The following is a 13,229-nucleotide window of genomic DNA, read 5'->3' on the forward strand; positions in this document are numbered from 1 at the left end:
CTTTCTCAGGTATTAGCGTTGTGCCCCCTGTCAGTCTCTGTTTTTTTCTCTCTCACTCTCCACTATCCATGGGTGCTTCTCTACAGTATGTCTTACCTACCATTTTAATGAACTTGAAATACCAACTTTAATAATGAATTATATTTTGTGTTTTGAGGATGTAGCCGATATCTCAGAGACATTGAGATATTCTCAAGTTAAAAGTACAACCAATTGGAGGAATATGAATTTGGTAATATGAAACTTTTCTCACAAGCAAAGTAACATGAGTGTGTCGTTTTAGTAAATTCTGAACTTTCAAGATAACAAGCCTACTAGTGATTACAGTATGACTGAAACAATAATGGTGTCTACTGTAGTTGATAATGCTGTCAGATCAGATGGTTCAAAACTAATATGTGTTTTTCTAATGTCATGGACCAACAGTGTATTTTGTCTATTTATTTTGTGGTTAATTTGGGGGAATCCTAGGATTGGCTCTTTAAACCCTTTTAACTCTCTGGAGTTAATCAAGAAAGACTCAGAATAAGTCTAAATTATAGGAGTACACATTTGATGAAACATAACAAATAGTATCATGTTCTCTCAACTATGCTGTATATGTACTCCTGTTATACAATAACTATGTTGTTGCAGTGACATTTAATTCCAAAAATGATCTATAGATAAAGAATTCTGAGCCCCTTCCTTATCCGTAGTCAGACTGCTGCTTAAGGCCAGAAAAATGTAAAGCATAGACTGGGTTTTGCAGTTATAGCTCCTATTTGAATTGATGGACACTTACAACAGCTCTGCCCCAGGCCCCATTTCAATTTAAGAATGTATGTATGCAGGTGCTTGAGATATGAGTGTATTCAGCAGCTTTATGTGGCACTTTCAGTCATTCATCAGAATGGAGAGGTGGATTGTAAAAGGCTTGTGACTGATATTTAAACCTATAAAATCCTCAGTCTCAGGGGGAGCCGACTGGCCTCCAGGCAGCAGCCGGCTGAACTTTTCTCTGACAAGTGTTGGGTATTGAATATTGATACGGGTGTCAACAATCAATCAACCCAGCAGACTATAATCAGATGAAAGGTGAGAGGTGGAACTGATGGACACTGAAGAGGAGTTTGGCTCAATGTCTTCTGAATAAAGGTTAGGTCTCAGAGAGAAGCTAGAGGTTTATTGATTGATGTTAATTGCACATGTACAATTGTATTTAAATGGACCTTCTGAAACGGAGCGTGTAAAATCCATAACTTTTAGTTCCTGTTGGATTTTTATTATCTTTAGCCAAGGAGACTATTAATTATCCACCAAATGAATAACTGCATGACTTAAGTGGAATTAATAATGTATAGCCCAAAAGGCAAAGGAACAGAAACCATTAGCAAATTGCCCTTGTGTTGCTTTCCTCTGCCATATCTCAAAATACAGAAGCATATTAAGGGCTCTGAATAAGACTGAAATTAAATATAAGATAATTTGGCTTTGTTCTCAATATTATAAGAGAGACTTAAACTCCTCACTCTGGACTGAAAGCCTTATTGTGACACCTCACCCCTCCTGCTGATAGGCGGAGGTATTGTGTTAAGGTCATTCATCCGCCCACTTTATTGACTGAGCTGGACAGCTGTGTGTAGGGTTTGATCTGAGAGCAAACGGAGGAGGGATACACTGAGATGCTGCTGCTCTCCACTTAACACATAGCCTGCCAACAAAAACACGTTACTATTACAGCCTTTCCTTCTCTGTAGATCCTTGTCTCATCTGTCACCTTGCTGTGAGCGAATTCTCTACCTTATCAGGACCCATTACAGTGTCAGCGAGCGAAAGTGGGCTTCGGTGCGGATGATAAACTTCTCATTAACCTTCAGGAAATTAAACGAAACCTTGATTTAATTAGATAAAGATCATGTCACCGCTGTGTCTCCTCCGAGATGAAACCTATGCGCTGTCAGGGGAGGATCTCGTGGTGATATAAGAGGATGGTTTAAAGAAAGCAAAGAGAAAACACGATGTGGTGCAGCTATATTGTTTCATCATTTAGATGCTAGTCGATCCATTTGCTTTATTGGGAAGGAAGATGAAGTTTTTTAATTCCATATTTGGCAGCGCCTGGATCTTCCCTTTGGCTGCCAAATGCAGAATGACATTATTTGTAGAAGGATGAAAGGGTTTGCTGAATTTGGCAATATGCATCAGACAAAGTAATTGCTCTGCATGCATTGTAATAGAAATGGCATTGGTGTGATAAAGTTTTGATATTATTAACTATGGCAGGGATGGTTTATGCTATGATTAAAGGCACGTAATGGAATTGTGTGGCAGTAACAAGGTCTGGAAAGCAGTGTAGTGACCTGAATACATTATGTCCAGCAAAGCAGATAGAGAATACGCCACTTCCACACAACCTTTTGGTATTCTCACAGAAAACTTCCCTTTCTGCTCAGTTTCTTACTGCAGATAAAGTGATCATTTGTCATTGTTCGGATGGGAAATGATCCCAGTTATGTAAATGTCAAGGCGGATATTGGTTGATACATGGCACAATTTCATTCGTAACAATAGTGAGATAAAACAAAATCGAGGGACAAAATACATTTGACAAAAGTGTCCAAGCAAATTGAAAGAGTCTGGGTATGAATCATTACAAACAGTGTGATTATGAATCTGACGCAGATGATGCATTTACAGTATTTAAGTACATTACATTCCACATTCACCTCCTGTTCTTTCAGACCACCCACACGTTTCTTTAAAATCTGAATTTTTCCGTGCTGTCTATCAAACACTGCATGTACTACATTTATGCTGTCTTAGTTTGAATAAAACAGCCTTTAAGGCATGAATCCATACAAGCATGGGCTGTGGTATCAAGTCACAGTATTCCTCACATAAAACCAGGAAAATCCCTGCCTATATTTTTCAGTTATGGCTCGGTTTGTGAACAAACACCCGAGAGTAACAGCCCCACTCAGTGTCACGTTTTCAGGCTAAACATATTCCCGCCAGACGTCTGAGAAGACGTCTTGTGGGAGACCAAGTATTTTATTTTTTATTGAAGCTTAATGGGATTCCAGGAGGAAGAGAGTATAGGACATTTTGAGGAGGGATGCATGAATCACCAGAAGTGGGCTCTTTATTTAGCTGTAATGCAAATATTGTTACTGAAGTGTATTGATAAATTAGTAGCTACTAACGTCATTTGTGTCACCTGGTTCTATTGTAAAACTCACTTAAGTTAAAATTCTTCTTCATCATTGACACACACTACATCATACTGTATCACACAAACAACTGTTACCTAGCCCTTACTAGAAAAAATAAGTGCAGCAAAAGGACTATGCACATTTTTTTTTAAATAGCAACACAATTATCAAATTAGAATAGAAGGAAGATAGTGGTTGGTACTTATAATAGTTAAAGGAAAAGTGTGCATAGTTCACTTGAACTCAGCTAGAAAATGATCAAGTAATGGTAATGATGATTCTGGCAAATCAAGCTGGTTCATTCTTAAGGTCCCTGAGAACTGCAAAAGCACATTTACTGCCTTAAACAAAAGTGTGGTGGACCTTTGTTTGGAAAATAGTACCTTACACCCCCTCATCAGGTTGATTAGTATATTGGAAAGTTGGCTCAATGGCAAGACTCAATAGCCTTACACATTTTGAAAATTACATTACTTGCACAAGTCGGTTCAAATACAATAAATGCAACAAGGATAAACATATATTTAGAAGAGTATCATATTTGTAAATGTATCAGTTGTTCTTCCCTGTCCCAAACATTTCCAGTATTTCATCCACTGTGAACATTTTTGTCTTTTACAATTTTACTGACATGCAGTAAAACCAAGTATTTGGCCTGGTTGCTGTCCTTGTCATGTTTGCCCTCCACTCACAGTGGCAATAACACTGACACTTTAGACACCCTGAGGCAAGGGAACAATTTTGTGGACCCATGATATTCAGCAGTAAAAAGCCACACTTTCCCCAGAGGTCATCAGTTTGTGGTGTTATGTCACATAGAGCCTCCACTGAACTCCCATGTTAAAACCTTCATTCATGTCTATCCTACCACTGAATAAGCATTGCTAGTAAAGCACACTTTGCTAAAATAATGTGTCCCTCTAGTCACCATATATATCCATAATGAGCATTTATGTCACTCAGAGGCAGCAGCTTTCTATATCCCAATTTGATATTCTGCATATATATTGCACCATTTATAGGCTCATGTTTTGGATGGTTGGTTGGTGAATGGAAATGGATGGATACGAGTTGAATAATTTCCCCTCTTTGCAGGCTGGTCACATGCATCCTCTCCTCTCCTCTTCTCTGCACTGGCATAATCTTAGTAGGGGGTCCTCCTTTCTGTCTCAGGGACAAACACACACGCACAACGGTTGAAGAAATACACACATGATACACGCACAATCTCACACATAGAGGTGAAGTCACGAGCACGGACGCGTCCACGCTGTGGCATTTAAGCTCTTGCTGTGCCTTAGAGGACATGCTCTAATATTCTCCATCCCTCCTCTCCTCCTTCTCTTCAACTTCTCTCTCTCTCTCGCTCTCGCTCTCAATCTGTCTCAGCCACAAGCCATTTTCTGCCACCTCTTAACGCTCTTCATGTCCCACGAGGGGGGGGCTATCTCTAATAGTCTCTCATCCCTCCATCTCCTGCCATCGCCATCTTTTTATCTCCTCTACCTCTTTCTCTCCTCTTTTGTCCTTTTTCTGAATCCTCTGCGAATATTCAAGGTCATGGTCACATTGGCGTTCTCGTGGGAAGCCTGCCACTACAGACAGGATGCTGTAGAGGAAGTGTGACCTGCCTTTAGTATCCAGAGAACACTGTTCATCTCACAAGGTTCACCTCTGCTAGGATGGTTTAATTTGGCAGTGACACATCCCTCATAGTGCACAAGTGGCACAAAATATCCTGTTTTTATGAAATAATGATGCCATAGGAAATACTTTTAGAGGGGATTTTTTAGACAGGTTGTGCTGTTCGTCTATAACAGATGCCTACGGGCCCGTTCTTCATCTCCCATGGACAGATGCTCATTTTATTAGCTGTCATCCTGTCAGACCTGAGAGGCTTTCCTTCATACCGACCCCCTCACCACCCTCTGCCCCGTCAATCACTGTTGCTGTTGCCTAGGTACCACAACATGCGGCTGTCTCATAAAGGCCACTAGGGTTAAGTGGAGCCAATTCCAGGGGTATCAGTGGTTGTATTTATGATTTATGTAATTGCATTGTTTCACAGATTAAAAAACACTGTTGGACTTTGCCAGTTTTTTTTACAATAATATGGTGTTATGTAAGAAGAAAAAAAAGTCTGCAGTCTGAACAGTAAGGCTGGGTATCGTTGTAGCTATTACATTAAGATCACTTTGGCAACGATTGGTAGCTCTGCAAACAGACTTATGATTTGTTTATATACTGAGCTGCAACTTATTACAGTTATATTAATTATTTATCAATCTCATTATCATTTTCACAACCAATGATACATGTATAAAATGTCAGAACATTGTGAAATAACCTAAGACAGAAGGAGACTTCTTTAAATATATTCTAGCAATATTAAGTGTACAATTGAATCTAAGTACACAAGATGATAATGAAGTTTAAGAATCTGGAGCTTAAGGATTTTGGCATAAAAAACGACTCTAAACAATTAATTGATTATCAAAATAGTTGGTTACTTAAGACTTGTCAATTAATTGTGTGATCATTGTTTATTATAGTTTTGTCCGCATTAACCACGGTTGTCTGCTTGTTCTGGCTTGTCGGTTTGCACCTGTCCTGCTGATGATGCAAAAGTTCATTTTAAGTTGAGTCAGTGCTCTTAGAGTGTTACATTTCACACTATGTCACACACGTCTTCTCACTGGCCATAAAAAGCGTGACCACATCACCCCAATTCTGGCCTCACTGCACTGGCTTCCAATTCGGTTCCGAATTGATTTGAAACTCCTTTTATTTGTTTTTAAAGCACTAAATGGGCTGGCTCCGGCTTATTTAATAGAACTCCTCCATCGCTACACCCCAGCCAGAGCTTTAAGGTCGGCTGACCAGCTGCTGCTGATAGTGCCCAAGACCAGGCTCAAAACCCGAGGGCACCGAGCCTTCGCAGCAGCTGGCCCTAGGCTCTGGAACACTCTGCCCCTCCATGTGAGGTCGGCCCAGACCCTAGGGGTTTTTAAATCCACGCTGAAGACTCACTTCTTCTCTCTGGCCTTCTAGTCAGAGCGGAGCACGACTCCTGACATTTCCCTGTGTGTGATTTTTATTTTTGCTGTTATAATTTGTTGTCTTCTGTTTGCTATTGTAGTAAAGTGTTTTTCTTGAGTGTACAGCACTTTGGCTCGACCAAAAATCGTTTTAAAAATGTGCTATATAAATAAAACTTGATTTGATTTGATTGGATGTTTGTGTTTTCAGACTTCAAACTTAGTTTAATATGCCTGATATTAAACTAATCTTTCAACATAGTTTAATACAAAAATAAATATTAGGACAAAGCTCTATAAATAACAACAATAAACATAATAATAAAACAATTAAAATGTTGTATTCAGCCCTGATTAAAACAGCGGGCCCAAATCCTGGATGGGCGGGCCCGGCCCCGGCCCCATGACGCCGGGTCTGAGTCCCAGTAGTATCGCCTTTCAGATGTCTGCAGTGTCTGATTTAAAAAAAAAATAAAAATAAAAATGACAAGCTTTCACAACGTTTTCTCTATTGACAGTGTACATTTTTTAAAGATTTGTTCGTAGATTTGTGATTGGCTCAAGGCAATCTCTGAAGCATTGTCCTCACCTAAACATTGAATAATAAAAATGTGGATTCAAAACAAAATGGGATTTTTAGAGGACAAGGTAATGTCCTTCTACTGATCCTCTGTTTACTGATGTCCTTTCCTCTGTTGTCATTGCATGACCTTCGACAGTAACACAAAAGGAACCGACTGAGGGAGGGCCAGGCAGTAGAAGTAGAAGAGTAGAAAGACTTTGTTAAACTCTGGAGCTTATTTTTCCGTCATCCTTTCCCACAAGACAAATCTGAAATTGAAATATAAACATGTTTTTTCTCAACAACAGGCCAGCATGCTTAGCAGCTGCTGAAAAGAAATAAAGTCAGATTATACGTAGGACTTTTCTAATCGTCCAGCATTACAGAAATACTACTATACCAGTGAGAGATTTCAGAATAATTCATGTAGTAATATGTCCGACATCTTATTTCCCCTTTCTTTGTCAGTGCGTCGTGTCCCCATTAGATTTTGCTAACAGAGAGGGAGTGATGAAAACAGCTCCGACACACACACCAGTGCGCAACATACTCAGGCTTCAGCGTGTATCCTGCCTGTTTATGTCTTTTGCCCCTCTCGTCATTTATGAATTGTATATTGGAAGTCTGGGGATAATTGGCCTTGCTCTGTTGATAGTCAAACATGCTAAACGATTGTGGGTGTCTATTTCTATTTACAAAAAAGGGACTATTAATCAGGAGAGTGCAATTAACATTTATATCACCGCAAAGTCTGTTCAGAGCCTCCTATCAGCAGAGGGAGACTCAGAAGGATGTATTTCCAGTACTTTTTTCAGTAGGCTCGGACTGGATGGTCTTTGAGCTAAGATATCTTTGGGAAAAAAGCTTGGAAAATGTGTCTCTAAAAAGAAAATGTATTTTTGTCTTTGTTCATTTATATTAATAAAGGCACAGCTTTTGTTAATATGTAGGAAAAAACAAACATATACAGAGTTTGTTATGCTATAAAAATTATTATTCACCAATGACGAATGCAGCACATGTTTGGTCATTCTTGTCCACCTGGTGAGGTTGGTCTTGTATGAATTTGTATGCCTGTGGTACATCTCTTCAGTCACACAGTGGGAATCAGTAGTCTGTGTTGGGTTATGCAGTGTGTGACTGGAATACAGAGCGTGCTTTTCTGACGGAATGTCAGATCATACCTACACTTGCAGAACCTGACTTGAGCCCCCTGCCATTTGAAGCGGAGTGAAAGAGGAGATCACGATGTGTGCGGATATATGGATGTGAACCATCAAAGTTTAATGAAGGTTTCTTGTGTATTCCCCCAGTGAGGGCTCAGTCTCTCACCTCCTGCACTGACACGTGATTCTGATTCCTATTGTGGCATCGCAATAGCAAACAGAATCGACATTCATGCTACACATGAAAATGTAGGAATATTTGATATGAAAATAAACACTTGGAATGGAAGTACATGTTTTTCTCTGCAGTGCAAACATTGTCATAATGTGTAGGTGTGACATGGAGTTGAATTTTCTGGTCATATGATTTAATGCACACTGACTGCAGCACTTCTAATTTGTTTGAAACCTGCAAATGTATGTTTAGGGATTAAAGCCAAAGGAAGGCAGGAACGGTACAGCTTTTTGGCCGGATCTTTACTTGGCTCTGGACCTGAAATCCTTTCTGGCTGAGGCATCAATCGGACATTTTGGAACTCCTCTTGCTGGCTAACACAGCAAGCCAGGCCAGATTAATGATAAGCTTATCCTGATGCCACACAGTACCGACGGGCATTCTTGACTCCCCACCGAGGATTCCCGCTCATGTAATCTTGGGGAACCCGTTAGGATTCTTAGAAAGTATTTATTTCAGTGTTTGACAGAAATATTGTAGTTAAGATTCCCTATCATTTCTACACTAACTACACTCCCCTCAAGGATATTTGTTTTCCTGCCTTTGATGTCGACCTCCCGATGCACTGTAATAATAACATGCAAATCAGCTCACAATTGTGCTACCTTATAAGCCCCAGGCTTTAGATTTTATTAAGTAGGTTTTTCATTTTGTATATTAGCTTAAAATTGGCATATTAAAATTCCAACTTTCTTACATATCCTGTGGGGTAAGGCTTTAATGGAAACGGCGAACAGTCAACCTGTGAGGCTTTTCTAGATGAATGATTATAGCAACATGGACCATGATTTTGCAGGTGTTTTTGTTCACAGGAATTAGCCCCAAAACGTTCCCATGCGTTAACTATTTAATAACAGTTATCCTAAATGAATTTACATACATGATAATATAATATATTATTTCTAACCCTATCCACTTGATCCAGGTGTGTATACTCAACAAAGAGACCGGTCTGACTGAAATGCCGAGGAAGCAGGAGGCTTTGAGTCACCGCTCGTTGACCTGAGTAGTTGGCCCTAATGTGAAGCGATTATGCCGTACGTTGTCAGCCCCCATCACCTGTCTGTAAGACTCTGCTCTGTCCCTGTCACATGCCACTTAAGAGTCAAAGGAAGTCATTAGACAGAATCCCTGTTGCAGGAATAAATCTCGTGTGAAATCGTGCCTCAGTCTTAGGGCACTTCATATTTCTTCAACGGGTAAGCCGTAATGAGCACTAGAAAAATCTTTAGACTGCCAAATACACTGAGAACGTAAGACTCGCACGTGTGTTTATACATTTTAGTTACTGTTATTATGTGTTAACGGTGTCATGTGAGCGCTGCTACATTTAGCCTTCTTGCAATACTAGAACTTGAAACCAGCACACATTGAAGTGCAACACACACAAACACACACATGGTAGATAGTCTTACAGTAAAGCCAGTGAAGTGCACCTCGGAAAACATCTGACATATTTAGCTTTGCACTTTAAATTTAGAAAGGAATACACTGATGAAAACCTACACGACTATTAACGACAAAACAAAGACATCATGTCTGATCGCTGCTCCTCTGACTTGATACCGGCCACTTTGTTTTATGTGACATCATCTAATCACATGTGAAATCATCACATCTGCATATTAATTTAGTCAGATTAAGTCGTTAGTGACTACTACAGATGCAGTGTCAGCTATACTTAGCAATCCTTTTTTAAATGTATTGCTTTATTTTGTAGGCGGAGGGAATGCCCCTTCCATTCCTATTCTCGTAGGTTCCCCCTGAGTGTTAGTACATTGGTCCTGATTTGCACTGGCAGTGGCTCGGTTGGTTGTCTTTGGTAGATTGTGTGTTTGAGGTCGACAGCTAGCCCTCGTAGACATTGTGTGTGTGAAAAAGGGTTGGGGGATGGATTGGCTTTTACAGCTGAATAACTGGGTCAGTTTAAGATCAACTCAGCTCATCGCTGGGTGTTCACTGTTCAGCTTTCCAGCAACCAACCACTGCTCAGCCATACTTCTCCACCCCTCTTTATCATCCTCTCTGTCTCCCTTTCCCTTCTTAATCCTTATGACCATGCAACTTCTGTAAACAGAAGAAGCAGAATCTATCTCCGCTTCTCAGTGTTTCACATAAAGAGCCATCTTTTCATTTTTTGTCTTTTTAAGTCTCCTGATACGATTTGGTATGGAATTAGGTAATGTTTTTAGTTATTTATTTCTACTCTTTCTGCAGCACTTAATAGAGGATGCCAATCTGTTTTGCATTCCACTCTTAACATTGTCGACTTAAATTAATAAATTGTCATTACGGTTGCAGCACAATCAGATATATTGTCTTTTGAATTCCATGAATTCTTGTCAAAAGCTGTTTTTTTACCATTACCCAAAATGCTAAATGAACCCTTATCAGGTTGTTTAAAGATTTGAGTTTGCTATGCTAGTTGTTTCTAATATAACCCCCACGCGCTAGTCTCACGCAGAGGTTAATAGTGGGCTACAAAGGTTAAGCAACTCCACCCACACTCCTGAATACATTTAATACTTGAAGACTTTAACCAGTTTGGCATTCACCTTGCACCTGCTAAATACTAACTAATCATACCATGCCACTTTTGGATGAGATGAGGCCTTTTATCAGTGCTTTCTATTTCAAAAAACCCGATGTTATTATAGAGTTTTAGCTAAAGTGATCTCCCCATCTCCTCTGTGAATCACGGATGTCTTTGAATTGTAAGGTCTGGGCAACTCTGTGGCCAGGATCGCCATCATGTTCCATTCAAGCAGCAAATCATTAAAAATGCATGGTGATCGGGGGTGTTAGCTTAATACCTCAGCCACAATGCAAAGGATCAATCCAAAGGACCATCACATGAAAGTAATCAAGCTTCCATCATCAATAATGAATGGCACAATCAGCAGGGATATTGGGCTCCTATTGTGAGACGGCTGAATGGGAGAGGAGACCGGAGGGGAGAATCCATTGTGCATGGCTACGTTGGTCAGCTGTTGCGAAGATGATGATTATGATAACAGTAGTGATGGTGAATAGAGCTGCGGCTAAAGATTATTTCCACTATTGATTAATCTGCAGATTTCTTTCTAGAATATGAATTTAAGGTCTATAAAATGTACATCCAATTTTTAGGCTCTAAGGTGATGCTTTTACATGTTTGGTTTTATAGTCCAAGACCCAACGATTTACAGTTTCATGAGATATAAAATGGAAAAAGGCAAGACATCTCCACATTTGATTGGCTGAATATGCCATTCTGCCATTATTGCATGATCATTTAGATGAATCAAAATAAAAAAATTCCAATTCTGTTTCTATTGATAGACTAATCCATGTACTCTTCTAAGCAGCTCTAATATTGATGACAACTCTAATAAGTGCAGTTTAATGAAGAATTTTTTGACGCAGCATTATCCATCAACAAAGCTGATTTTTTTTTTTGTATTGACTTCTAATTTAAAATGTTTAATTTATTTGTTTTACACAAAATAAAAGTTGTGTAATACTTGTGCAATTTTCTTAAAACAAGTGGCATTCATAGCCTGGTCTGATTTACATTAATCAAAATACATTCACAAACCAGTGTAATAATTGCACACATTTCTAAATAATTTAAACACTATAGGGTGTTAGTCTCTTTACAAGATTAAATAACCTTTAGATGAAAGGCTCAGGTGTTGCTTACAGGACCGCAAGGTGCCCCATCTTCCTGATCATAGATAGTCCATGAAACATTATACAGACCACAGTTCAGCAGGGCCACAATCTCCCACAATGCAAACACTGACTCACTGTAGTGGTTGAGGAGTGCATGTCAACACCTGATAACTGTGGTCCTGTCTAAGCACTTCCTCTCATCACCCCGACACATTGTTACTACTCTTCTGTGCACTCGAGCTTACACATGTATATCCTTTCTTTACTTCCTGTGATTGTACAGGCTTGACTCTGCGTGTATTTAATAAGCTGTACTGACATGAGGTAGAGCATTCATTATTCAGCGCATGTTTTTTTAAATGTTCTGCAACCCACAGGAGGCAAGTCACTGTATAATTACAGATACTCAACCTAGTGTTGCATATTGTGTTCGCCCCAACTGAATACTTTGTTTACTATACAGTACATAAATGAGCAGAGTTATATGAGCTTTTCCACTCAATGCATGAAAGTAATTTCCCTTTCGTCTGTGCTTTTCTCTCCTCAGGTGGTGTTGGTCTTTGCGCTCAGCATTGGGGCCCTCGGAATATACTTCATAGACTCATCAGAGTAAGTATCGGTTTCATAAAACATTTCCTAAAATAAGTTTACATTTCACACATGCTCCAGCAGTATGCAATATTGATAAAGATAAACGTATTTGTTGGAAGCATTAATGTTACCCCACATACAGTTTCTGAGTGATATGAGCACATGTGTCCTTACTCACTTCCAAACTCTGCAATCTCTGAAATGCAAATGAACATAATCACACAAACCGTGGTGCACACACAGAGTACACACACACCCACACACTCACATCTGCATCTGAGGATATTTCAATGGAAGGCCTGTCAGTTTCCATGGTAACAGAGACAGGCAGATAGTGTATGTGTTGGGCAGTGGTTCTGTGTGTAAGTAAGTCAGTGTGTGTGTTGTCAGTTTATGCGTATTCCTGGTTGGCAGCCACCCAGAGACCGATTGCAGGCCTGGTATCTTTCCGATAACCACTGCAGCTACTTTCACTTTCTCCAGACCCAAACTGTACCTTTTGAAAAGGAGAGTTTTAAATGTATGAATATTTTATTGTCTGGTCTGTTTCTGTCTGGTAGAGATATTGACTAATTCGCCCTGGCACTAAGTACCGTTGTCAAACCATACTGGCGAGATGTCTGGTAAAGAAAAACAGCAGCAAAAAAACCAACCTAATTCACTTTGATTGATGGTGTAATATGGTGAGTGCTTCATGTGAACAGGAATGATATTTAACTCTTATATGTACTCTGAAATATACAAGTTCTATATATTATTTGGTTTATTTTCTCAAAACAAACACATGTG

General features: G+C 39.5%; 1 protein-coding gene across 1 annotated transcript in view; it reads left to right on the plus strand.

Moving 5' to 3' along the window:
- LOC117499515 (calcium-activated potassium channel subunit alpha-1-like) overlaps window positions 1-13,229 on the plus strand; it is a 125,025-nt gene that overhangs the window by 42,480 nt on the left and 69,316 nt on the right. Inside the window, exon 3 of the mRNA XM_034151930.1 lies at window positions 12,397-12,458. Within this exon, the coding sequence (XP_034007821.1) occupies window positions 12,397-12,458 (62 nt within the window). The remainder of the gene's footprint in view (window positions 1-12,396; window positions 12,459-13,229) is intronic.

This window comes from Trematomus bernacchii, unplaced genomic scaffold, assembly GCF_902827165.1.
Source record: "Trematomus bernacchii unplaced genomic scaffold, fTreBer1.1, whole genome shotgun sequence".
NCBI lineage: Eukaryota > Metazoa > Chordata > Actinopteri > Perciformes > Nototheniidae > Trematomus > Trematomus bernacchii.